A 12,778-nucleotide genomic window follows, 5' to 3' on the forward strand; every position below is an offset into this window, starting at 1 on the left:
TGGATATACCATGGTAAAATAAGATGTTCACTTAGTAGGGTGCCAAACAATCCTGATTTGCCTGGGAGAGTGATTTCTTGGGATATCGGTCTTTCGGTGCTGACACCAGGGCAGTCCCAAGAAAACTAGAATGATTGCTCAATTCCAGTCCCCATTAGGGGCAACTGGGTTAGAGGTAGATGGGAACTCTCTACTATCTTTGTAACTTTTTTTGAAAGTCAAAGTATTCAAAAATAAAAAGTTTGCTAAAAAAGAACAAAATAAATTAAAAACAAAATATAAACAAACTAGGGATGACTGACTAATAATGGGATAATAGGCTAAAGAAGTTAAATATCCATCTATTCAATAAATGTATTGAAGTCCTACTCTGTGTTAAGATTTCTGCTGGTCCCTGCTTTCAAGTGGACAAAGCATATATATCCAGATATATACTGCTCTCCTTTTACTATCTTGCTGTGTTCAGAGACATGTGTTTGTGGGGAACTATGTGAGTTTATTCATTTGCCTTTTTATGCATTTACTTTTAGTATACATTAAATAAGCTTTAAATAGTTTGTACTTCTTTCCATTCCATTGCTTCATCCATGGACTTTATCCACGTTCAAAATATTAGTTGCTTGGCCTTTATTCATATGTTCTCATCTCCTCCTCAAAAAAGTTTCCATGATGGGGGTGCCTGGGTGGCTCCATCGGTTAAGTGTCTGCCTTCAGCTCAGGTTATGATTCCAGAATCCTGGGATTCCAAAATCCAAAATCCACTTCTCCCTCTGCCCCTCCCCCCTCCCCCCTCATGCTTTCACGCGCACTCTCAAATAAATAAAGTTTCCATGATGAGTTAAACCCCCCTATGTACAGGAATAGGTCCCTATGCTCTTCTTATAGGCTTTTACTTTCAGTATTCTCAGATTTTTTAAAGTGAAGGTTTTCTCTATTTCCTTTTTTCCCGTTAAAAAAATTAATATATAATTTATATTCACTGAAACTCACCCATTTTGGGCATAATTCTATGAATTTTTGACTACTAGATTTTTTTTTTAAAGATTGTTTATTTGGGAGAGAGACAGATAGTGACAGAGATACCGAGAGAGAGCACAAGCAGGGAGGAGAGGGAGAAGCAGGCTTCCCGCCGAGCAGGGAGCCCAACACAGGGTTCCATCCCAGGACCCTGGAATCCTGACCTGAGCCGAAGGCAGATGCTTAACTGACTGAGCCACCCAGGCGCCCCTGACTACTAGATTTTGACTATTGTAACTCAAGTATTTTCTTCTTGATTCTTAATAGTTTCTTGAATTTATCAATAAAGGTGACTTGAAATACTTATAGACTATGTCTGTATCAGTTATAATAAGTAAAACCCTCATCAAATTATTGATCATTTCCTAAATATCCCTTTTCTCCTGAATATAAAATTCAGAATTAAAAAAAAAGTTTAATACATGTTTTATTTATTTTTTAAGTAATCTCTACATCCAGTGTGGGGCTTAAACTCACAATCCCGAAATCAAGAGTCGCATGCTCTACTGACTGAGCCAGCCAGGCACCCCTAAAATTCAGAATTATTAAGTATAATTTACATGGAAGATAAGACTTTGGTAAACTTTGTAGAAAATCAATGGCTGGAAGTATCAGAAAGTTATGACTTAAAGAGTCAGCATGGATTCACATCTCATCTGCCTCAGTGATGTGAAATAACCTCTGGGTCTAATGACAAATATCAGCTGAGGGAAGCCATGAACCAATTACTTGGGATAAAGTACCATGAAAAGAATACTATACAAACAACTAATCTAGAAGTTAGAGAAGTATGGTATAGGGATGAACTACTTAAGTAGATTAAACATTGACTTTGATATCAACGTGTGGAAGAGTTTGGAACAGATGGATTACAAAGCTCCGGGGATCAATATTAGGACCAATTTTATTCATTTTATATGTCAGTGACTTAGAAGAGGGAACATGCAGTAAGCTTGTTGTACAAAACCAGAGGGAGGGACAGTCAGTACAAAAAGGAATGAAATAAGTTGACTAGACTAGGAACATAAGCAGATAAGTGGCTTACTCAATTCAGTGTGGAGGAAATATGAAGTAGAAAGATTATCTTGCAGTAATGTGAAATCAGAATGTTCAAAATAGAGTAAAAAAAGTAAAAACTCTTGAGATGTGTAAATAAGCATGCTAGAACTAAATGAAAATCATTCAAATGCTGTGAGACAGGGGTATTGACTACAGAATTTCAATATTCATGTAAATGTTAATATTTTAAATAAAAATATTAAGTATATTTTAAATATACTAGACTAAGAAAATAACTCACTGGAATATATGTAATTAGAGCAAAAATAATAACACTTGCTGTTAAGTATGATAGAAACCTTAAATTATGGGTGGTCTATCAATACCAGAAACAAATTAGTCACCTAATTTGTGTCACCTAATTTATTAGTTATTATGATTTATAACTTACATATACGTTGCACAGATTTTATATATATACACACACACATATATATCAAATGGTAGATAACAAAAATATTTGAAGATTTCTGTATAAGTTTTTGATGATTTGTTCAACTGGCGAATATTAGTTTTGTGGCCCCTTTACAATCAGCAGGTTATTAGCAGTTTCTTCGTTAAAATAAGAAGTCTGAAACTTTAACCCTAACAGATTCCAAATTTGTGGTTTATTGAAATTAATGAATTCAACAGATTTTGTTGGTTATCTTCTATTTGCTCACCACTGTAGATGTGTTTCTTGATCTTTTATTAACAAGATACCTCTTTTGACAGAGCATACAAATCGAATATTTTTCTTTTAATATTTGAAATTCAAATAAATTAATGTCATAGCTTTAAAAAAAACTCCCAGTGGGACAAACGAAGAGCTGTTTAGATCTCTCCCCTTCCTTAAATAATCATTGCATAGGAGCTGGGGAAGGTGAGACCTCCTGCTTGTACACAGAATGCATAGGATTTAAACAGTGGTGGCAACACAGTCCTAAGTGAAGGGTACATCCTCTAAGGGTAATGGAAAGTTGAAAGGGAGGGAATTACTAATTGCTGGAAGCAATGGCTTTTGGGAAGTGGTTAAGACTTGAGTGGAAGCTTAAAGGCACGTTAGAATTTGCATGAGAACAGGGGAGACGGAAAGACAGTTCTGGTACTAAGGGTGATTACATATAGGGCAGTGAGGGGTTTTTGAGAGAGACCCCGTGTGCATTACATCTTGGGAATCACTCACGTGGTAAAGCAAGGTAGAGGCAGATGAATTTGGTGGCAGATACAGAACAGAAAGGAGCAGGAAAGTCTGGAGTACCGTCTAGAGCTGCAGAAGTCCAGCCAGAGCCGAGCATGCTTGCGTCTCTTTCAGAAGGAGCTGACCGCCCCTCAGTGATTTCTGAATTCAAGGGGAACTCCTTTGGCAATGCATCTTTGTTATTTCTGTTCTATATTATCTGAATTTGTGTGTGTTTATATCTTGTCTCTTAACTGGATTATCTGCCTCTTGAGGGTAGGGGCCATGCAGTATCTGGAAGGGTAGCGTTCAATTAATTTTGTGGGTTCAATGAATAGATAGCTGAGAGAGATTCTGCAGCAAAGCTTGTTAACGCCTGGTAGCCGGCTGCCAGCGGGAGAAGAAAGAGATGTGTCAAAGGTAATTTCACGTCTGGGTGTCTGAGAGAATGTTGAGGACATTGCTGTCAGAGATAGGAATGTCATAAGGGATGGGGGGGGCTGGTTCTGTAGAGAGAGTTATGGGTTCAGCTTTGACCATTCTGAGTTGGAGGTAAATTTTGAGACATTAAGAGCATTTTTAGTGCTTGAGGAACTCAGGTGACAGAAGACAAAGGTAAGATTTGGGATTGAATTTAGAGACATGGCTGAAGTTCCAGGAATGGTGCCCCTTCCAGGGGATGAAAGATAAGTTCAGGGAATCAAAAACTGAGTCTGAAGTAATATTTGTATTTAGGAACTGGAAGGAGGAAAAGAAACCCTACAACTACACTGTCCAATATGGTAGTCACTAGCCACACACGGCCATTTAAATTTAAATTAATGAATATGAAATACAATGAAAAATTCTGTCCTTTGGTCACACTAGCCACATTTCAAGTGCTCAATAGCCACATGTGGTTAGTGGCTACCGTAATGGACAGTACAAACAGAATGCTTCCATCATCACAGATACCATTATTGGACAGCATTGAAAAGATATAAATATTCATTTGAGAGAAAACCAGAGAGCAAATGACCTTTCAAGGGAAGAGAGAGTTTTACAGTGTCAAATGCTGAAAAACAATGAAAACTGGTAGTGGTGGGGGTGGGGAGGGGGGGGGTCCATGATTTTGTAATAAGGAAGTCATTGCCACCTTTCAGACAGCAATTTTAAGTAGCATGGTAGGCACAGAAATTGAGTATAGCCTTAAATTAGGAAGGCAGTAGGTAAAGAGCAAGTTATTGAGACCTTAGACAAGGAAAGGAAAGAAAGAAAGAAGATGATACTTAGAGAGAACTTCAGAGTCACAAGGAGGCTTTTTAAGGATGGGGAGACTGTTGATGTTTGAAGTTATGAAGGCCTGTGAAGATGGTAAGGGCTCTATCTAGGAAAAATGCTCTGTTTCTCTCTTTAGTCTCACATTCACAATACTCAGAACACTCCCCTTCCGGTCACCAAATATGCGTGTTTATTCCCACAACAACCAGCACCAGCTGAGTGTCCTACAGGTTCAATTCAGTTCTGGCACCATCTGCCTGGAGCTAGCGTCAGATCTCGTAGGTTAAGGGCTCAAGCCCACAAGACTGTTCCCACTTTAGACACCAATTGCAAGTATTTCTGACTAACAGACTATAAATCGGGGTTCTCACCACTCCCTCCTAGGGTTAGTGAATTTGTTGGAAAGTCTCACAGAACGCAGGGAAAAACTTACTTACCTTTACCAGTTTACCACAAAGAATATAGCTAAACAGCTGGATGAAGAAACACATAGGGCAAGGTAGGGGGAACGGGGTGTGTATCTTCTGTACCCACTCTGGGCATGCCATCTTTGTAGCACCTTCATGAGTTCAGCAGCCTGGAAGCTTCCAAACTCTCTACTTAAAGGATTTTTATGGAGCCTCCATCACATAGGCATGTCTAATTACTAACTCATTTTCTAGTACCTTTCTGGGGGATGGGGGTGGGGCTGACAGCTCCAAGCCGCTAATCATGGCTTGGTCTTTCTAGTGACCAGCCCCCATCCAGGAGCCCTCCACAAGTCACTTCATTAGAACAAAAGATGCCCCTATCATTTATGACACTCCAAGGGATTTAGGAGCGCTGTGTTAAGATCCAGGGTCAAAGACCAAATATTTGAACACAAGATGCACCTAGTGCTCTTACCACTTGGGAAACCACAAGAGTTTTAGGAGCTCTGTGCCAGGAGCTTGGGGCAGAGATCAATGTATATATTTTCTATTATTTCATAGGCTTCCAAATCCATGGTTTGCATTTGCTTCTCTTTTTAGCTCTGGGTTCAAATTTACAGGAGTCTCTTGGATATCTCATGGATATCCTCCTAGCGCCTCCCCCAACTCAACACATCTAAAACTAAACTCATGATTGTCCATCCCATACCCATTCCCATTTTTTATATTCCTTATTCTGGCTCATCTTTCCAGTTACTAAAGCAGGAAAACTTAGTCATATGTGAATCATTCTCTCCTTCCCCTCCACTCCTTCAGTCAATCAGTTGCCTGGGCATGCTTATTTTACTACCTCTGCCGTAGACTGATTTATTAATTTATTCTCCTTGTTAAAATAATGATTATGAAGTATTTCAGGCAGACAGTAGTAATAGAGGACAGCATCACAATAACAACATACTCAGCATAACTTAAGTAAAACTTGCAAATGCAAACAAAGCCCCTTGAGAAACCCATTCAAATCTCATTCTCCTCTCCACGCCAAGGCTTATCACCATTTAAAATTTAGCATTTATCATTGCCATGCAAGATGTTATAGTTGTACTCCCCATCTAGGATATAAGTTGGTATGTTTTTAAACTTTATGTAAGTGGTATTATACTGTTTATCCTGCTGTAACTAGCTTTTTTTCACTCAATATTGTTGAGATTTATCCATGATGAATCATCTTTTTTCATTTATTTTAAATGTTGCTTAATGAATACACTGTAATTTATTAATCATTGCGGGTTATACTACATATATTACATATATAATACATATATATGTATGTATAGGTAAAATTGCATTTATTTTTTACTCCACTTCTTGGGTTGAAATGAAATGATGACATACATGGTGCAGCATTTCAACTCTTTTAGTGGTAACTGGAAAAACTCTATTCCTTCAAGGCAGGTAAAAACTATTTTCAGTATTTTATACAGTTCTATCCAACTTTTTCCCTGCTACCTGGTTCTTTATTTTTTCCCCTTTCTCTTACTTTCTATAACTAGGCCTTGGGTATAGTTGGCTCTTTGGGGCATACAGTTCACCCTTGAACAACATGGGGGTTAGGGGCGCTGACCCCTTGCACAGTTGAAAATCTGCATATAATGTTGAATCCCTCACAACCTGACTACTAATAGCCTGCTGTTGACTGGGAGCCTTGCCGATAACAGTCAATTAATTCATGTTTTGTATAGGTATTATATACAGTATCCTTACAATAAAGTAAGCCAGAGAAAATGATACTGAGAAAATCATAAGAGAAAAAACATTTACAGTACTGTACTGTATTTACTGAAAAAAAAATCTGCGTAAAGTGGACCCACTTTACGTTTAGTTTAGTTCAAACCTGTATTATTCAAGGGTCAACTGTAGCTGATGGATATGTCTGCATTACAGGATTAAAGCATAGAAGAAATTCCATTATAAGATAGTGAATCATGAAGTAATGTATGAATATAGTTCATGCTGAAGGTTGTTGCTCATCATTTAATGACACCACACCTTAATGGAATCAGGTGATTATTGGTATCATTTGTTAAATAAAGCTACCTCATAAGTTTGCTAATTTACAACCAAGAGAATTTCTAGCATTCTTCATTATTCTAAGAAAGGTAGTTAAGAAGACACTTTCTAGCATTCAGTATTCTTTGAAGATAGATTAACAAGGTAGAAATACATAAACCATCTTTTTTCAGAAAATTGCAGTGACTCAGAAATCTGTCAGTGCACTAAGCTTCCTGGACTGACATGAAGATGGTTTCATAAGTGTCTAGGGATGTCAATAACCTAGATCAAAAGAATGGGATTCCTTGAATTATGAAAAGATGAGTCCTTTTGTATCATGATGATATCATTGGTGTGGAGCTTGAATGAAAATGAGGGTCTAACTCATTTGGGAAAAGTGATCTTGAAAGAGGTGAACTATTATAAAGTTGAAGAAATTTTATCATACAGTATTTATGGGTTAATTGTAGTTTTTTATTCATCATTCATTTTCCCACAAGATAATAGTCTTGACAATCTTTCTGCTTAATATTAACCACCCACAATGTGTTAGGTCTTGGTGAGAGCATTCAAAATACGATCCCTAACATAAGGAGCTCACATCCCAAGACTCACTTTAAAACCTTCCTCTTCCGTACCCCCCTGGATCTCTTTAACCTGTTCACACTGGATTTCAAAAATCTTCAAGTCTGTTCTACTTACATAATCACTATCATATTTCAGAAACATTCTGGTTGACATTGACTAGGTATACTTAACCCCCTTCATACTTCATCTTCCTTATACATATGGACCTATTTTATCTACTTTACTGTGTGTGTAAGTAATCACTACACCCAGCGTGGGGCTCAAACTCACCACTCTGAAGTCAAGAGTCAGCATGCTCTACCCACTGAACCAGCCAGGCTCCCCTATTGTTTTTTGTTTTAAAGATTTTATTTACTTATTTGACAGAGAGAGATAGCGAGAGCAGGAACGCAAGCAGGGGGAGTGGGAGAGGGAGAAGCCCGCTTCCCGCTGAGCAGGGAGCCCAATGCGGGGGCTCCATCCCAGGACCCTGGGATTATGACCTGAGCCGAAGGCAGATGCTTAACGACTGAGCCACCCAGGTGCCCCACCTCTACTGTGTTTTTCATCTTCTTTCTTCTTTTTTCCATAATAGGTATGTGAATCTCTTAAACTGGTCATTTAAGAAAACTTGATATGTTGATTGGTAAAAACTGCCAACATGTGAGCTTGAATCCTTACTCTGCCACTTATTTGAAAAATGACCCTGAGCAAGTCCCATAATCTTGCTTAACTCAGTTTCCTCATCTATAAAGTGATAAACCTAGGATATTTATCTCCTAAGGCTGTGAGGATTAAAAATGTGAAGTAGGTGGTCCACAGTAAAAGCCCCAAAATGTTCTCTTTCTCTTTTGGTAGATTAAGAAAAAATAAGAAATATGGTTATCGAGGTGTATTTTTAAAAAAGTAGGGAAGATGAAGTATGAAGGGGGTTAAGTATACCTAGTCAATGTCAACCAGAATGTTTCTGAAATATGATAGTGATTATGTAAGTAGAACAGACTTGAAGATTTTTGAAATCCAGTGTGAACAGGTTAAAGAGATCCAGGGGGGTACGGAAGAGGAAGGTCACAATCATAGCAACAAAGGTTATGTCAAAGAGACGTGGATTTAGGTGTAACTATAAAAAATCGCCACCTTTTTAGATGAAAATGGTTGAATATTGGCAGTTTCATATGGTCCACTTAACAGATACTCAGGAGGGAAGAAAAGCAGAAAGGGCAGTCCTTCAGGTGTGTGCAGTTAACCAGGGTTGTCGCTATTTTTAATACAGAATGGCTAGGCTCTTGCAGATGTGAATCAAGCATTATTTAGTAGCCTCTTCTCTTTGTAGAGAAAAAAGGGGTTGAAGAAGGTTGAAAAGTCATGCCATTGGGTGTAGAAGTCTTTTACGCCCTTTGACATTCATGTTTCCAAAGGATTTAAGAAAACTTTACAAAAACACATCGGAAATAAAAAAAATGTGAGAAAACTGAGGAGAAGGGAAAATACAGTTAACACCCAGATCTCCTACTGTGATGTCAACAGTGGCTAGCACAGAGCTTCCTTCGTGAAATCATCTTTGGAAAGGAGAAAGTATAAATGATATCCGGCATGGTGCTTCCCTTCCTGAGAGGCAACTGCAGTTCTGGATTCTTATGTAATGTGCCAGTAGTTGCCACTGAGTCTGCCTTCGACTGAGAAAACAGCTATCTTTTAATTAACACAAGCTGTACTTCAAGATTTGACTACAGTACTGGAAATAACTAAGAAAAGGTGTTCTGTCCAGAGACTATCTTCATCTTTAGCCTTAAGATCTTGCATGACAATCACTCTTTTAAGTGGGGTCTGAGAGGGTCCTCTGAATCTGATTCGTAGTAGTAATACTTTTGGTATACGTATCTCTTAAAAGCATTGCATTAAAAGCAGAATAGTTAGCTCTGGTAGGTTATTTTCTTTTCAGAAAGATTAGATGAAGTGTTTTTGCATCTTGTCAGAATGGTCTATGGACCAAAGAAGTTTGAAAATGATTTCTTCATTCTAATTAAGTGGTATCAATGAGGAAATAAATTCCTGTGGCCAAATACTTTGCTTTCTATGGGGTGACTTTATAAAAGGGGCACGGAGATAGTATTTTAAGACCCATGAAACACATCGCCATTCCTGGAAAAACAGCTGAAAATGCCCGAAATCTCTCTTCTAGGGACAGAGCGATCCTCTATCCAACATATCCATGCCAGAAAAATGGTAATACTGTGCCTTCCCTTTTTCTCCCACTCGTTTTTACTTCTGTCCTCTTCAAGCCTCCCATTCCTCACCCCCCTCCATCAGCTTATTCTATGATGCTTTAATTTTCCTTTAAAATTTCAGTGTAAAATAGTACAGCATTTATACTACTTACCTTTTAAGGTTATTCTTCTATTTAAATATGAGACCGAAGTTCTTACTGTTAGGCAAGATCAACCCCATTCTTGGATCCAGAATTTCAAGCCTAGTTTTTTTTCATGTTTATGGATTTTAGGTCATTTCCCTGGGAAGTTCTGTCTTTTGTAAAATTAAATGCCAAGTAACCATGCGATGTTTTTGATCCTATGAGCATAGATCGAAAGAATTGAGATGCAAATTTATTTAGTGTCTCACAAATGGGCTAAGAATTCTTTTTAGTTAGCACACACAAAATCTAGTTCAGTTGCTTGGACTTATCAACCCCATCCCCCAGCACAACTTTATCACACAAAAGACAATAATCACAATAATTGAAACGCGAATTCTTCAGTCAGCTAATAAACAGGGTTATTGTGGACAATGTTTTCAATTCTTAAATTTAAACTTTCTTGGCAATTAGCTCTAAAGGTAATCAGCAAAAATGTCTCTTAGTTGGCAAAACACACACACACACACACACACACACACAGCCTGAGCATTCCTCCCGGATGACAGCAAGATATCAAGGATGAAAAGGGCAAAGGAGTGTTAAATATGTGAAACGAGATTTTAAATTAAAGAATAAGTAAAACGTTACAAGAAAAAAATAACTTAGCTGAGAATCACTATTTAAAAAATGTTGGCAATTGTTGATGGGCTTTTTCAGATGTTGACTTGTTACCAAGACGATCAAGAACCCGGGAATAATATATGTTTGAGCAGCAAAATGATTGAGTGGATTAAAAAAAAATTCTGCCCTTTGAATATACGTATTAAATGAAATATAAGTGCCCGCTTTGGTGCCACTGGCCAGAATGAAAGCTCTCCTCCAGTAAGCGAGGTGAACTGAGATTTTTGTTTTAAATGCCTGCCTCCAGGGTACGTACAAGTGGGAGACGGGTTGGAAACCTGGGGCTAAGGGGGATGGGAACGAGATGGCTCTGACTGTGAATCTAAGAGCTGAATGTGTGAGACAGAAAATCCTCCTCCAGCCTCGGAGGGGGTGTCTCCCCCAATACCAGCTCCCTCCCCCCCGGGCTCGTGGGGCGGGTCTGGTTTGCTTAGAAGCTGCAGCGGCCGTAGCAGCAGCCCCGGGGCTGAGCGGCGGCGGCCTCCTGGCAGCGCAGGGAAGCGGCGGCTCCGAGAGCGTGAGGCCCTGGGGAGATCCGGCGGAGGCTGCCGTCGGGATGGAGAAAGCGTCGAGTGGAACCGGAGCCGCCGGGGATGGATTTCCTCCCCAGCCCAGCTCCCTACAGCTTGGCTGGGCCTGCTCCAAGCACCTGCGAGGTGGAAGAGGCCTGCGTCTAGGGCCTGACAGCTGCAGCCGGCGAACGAGGCGGGCACAGCGGGGTAACAGTTGAGCCGTAGCCGCTCTCGGGAACCTACGCCGCCACGGCCGCTTATTGTCTCTCCCCTTCCACCCGGGGGCAAACAGGAAGCGCGCCGGCTGGCCGAGCGACGGACGGGTATTCGGGCCAATGAGCATTGGCGACGGAGAGCGTGGTGGCGAATGAGCGCGGAGAAGAGAGGCGGGACTTCCGGGCGGGCTGTCACCCTCTTCCCCCCTTTTGGGCTGGAGGCTCCACCTTTTGTGTTTCCCGCACAGTCAATCAAAATAGGAAAAAAAAAATCCCCGGACCGCTCCGGCCGTGTCCGCCGCCGCTTCCCGCATCCTCTCCCGCCGCCGCCGCCTTCGCTCCTCACCATGTGTAAGGCGGCGGGGAGCCCCGCCTGAGGTGCCCTAAACACACTATGACCGGTACGTAAAGCCGAGAGAGAGCAACCCTTGCTGCCGCCGCCGCTGCCGCCGCCGCCGACCACAGCCAGCCCGGGGCCGCCGCCGCCGGCTCCCGGCCCCCTGTGTGCGACCGAGTGTCTGTGAGAGGCAGAAAGCCGCACTCCCCTCCGCCTCCCTCCCCTCCCGGCCAGCCACCGTTCACCCCTTAAGCCCCAGCAACGCCGTGTCCCTGCCGGGCCCTGGGGCGGGCGGCCCGGTCCGCCGGGAGCGCATCCCCCCGTGTGCGGGCGCGGGCGGCGGGCGGGCGTGTGTGAGTGACTGACGGTGCGAGAGGAGCGAGCGCGAGTGAGAGCGAGCGGCGCGAAGGGAAAGGGGAGGAGAGGAGAGGGGGCAGGGGCAGCGCGGGGAGGAGGAGGAGGAGGGAAAGAGGAGGAGGAGGAGGGTTACAGGCAGCGGCGGGCGGGGGCAGCAGCAGGAGGGGAGGAGGGATCCGCCGCCGCCGCCGCCGGGGGGCGGGTGGGGGAGGGGAAGGGGACTCGGTCCGGGCTTTCGGAGTAATTTCGCCTCGGCCCGCGGGCCCCCTCCCTCTCCTCCACCCGCCTTCCTCCCCACCCCCACCCCCCCGCGCTGTGCCTGCAGCTCCCGAAAAGCCCGTGAAACAAGAGGAAATGGCTGCCTTGGACGTGGACAGTGGCGGCGGCGGCAGCGGCGGCGGCCACGGCGAGTATCTGCAGCAGCAGCAGCAGCACGGAAACGGCGCGGTGGCGGCGGCGGCGGCCCAGGTGAGGAGCGGCTGAGCCCCGGCCCGGCTCCCCCCTAGCGCCGCTTTCTCCTCCCCTCGCCTCTCCCCTCCCTCCGCGGCTCTCTCCTCCCCTCCCCCCGCCCCGGGAGCTGCCCGCCCGAGGCGCCAACGCTCCGACCCCGCCCGCGCTCCCCCTCCCGCCGCCTTTTTGTGAGTGTGTGTGTGTGAGTGTGTGTGTGTGTGAGAGTGTGAGCGTGCGAGCGTGTGCACCCTCCCGGGGGTGGGTTCCGGGCGGAAGGTGGAGGCCCGGCGCGCCGCCCGCCGCCCGCCTTCCCGCGGACGGCGGAGTCGGTGTGCGTGCGAGCGGGAGGACG

At 43.0% G+C, this 12,778-nt stretch overlaps 1 protein-coding gene across 2 annotated transcripts in view; it reads left to right on the plus strand.

Annotated features, from left to right (window-relative positions):
* The window catches only part of SP3 (Sp3 transcription factor), an 81,257-nt gene that overhangs the window by 13,790 nt on the left and 54,689 nt on the right, over positions 1-12,778 (plus strand). Inside the window, exons 1-2 of one of the 2 annotated variants that reach the window (XM_081814155.1) lie at positions 11,540-11,683; positions 12,302-12,444. In XM_081814155.1, coding sequence (XP_081670281.1) covers positions 11,677-11,683; positions 12,302-12,444 — 150 coding nt within the window. In that variant the 5' untranslated portion in view covers positions 11,540-11,676. Of the gene's footprint in view, positions 1-11,539; positions 11,684-12,301; positions 12,445-12,778 lie in introns of those variants that run through there. The other variant, XM_081814154.1, reaches the window with a different exon arrangement.

Source organism: Leptonychotes weddellii, chromosome 3 (assembly GCF_054177405.1).
Source record: "Leptonychotes weddellii isolate Sample4059 chromosome 3, ASM5417740v2, whole genome shotgun sequence".
NCBI classification, from domain to species: domain Eukaryota; kingdom Metazoa; phylum Chordata; class Mammalia; order Carnivora; family Phocidae; genus Leptonychotes; species Leptonychotes weddellii.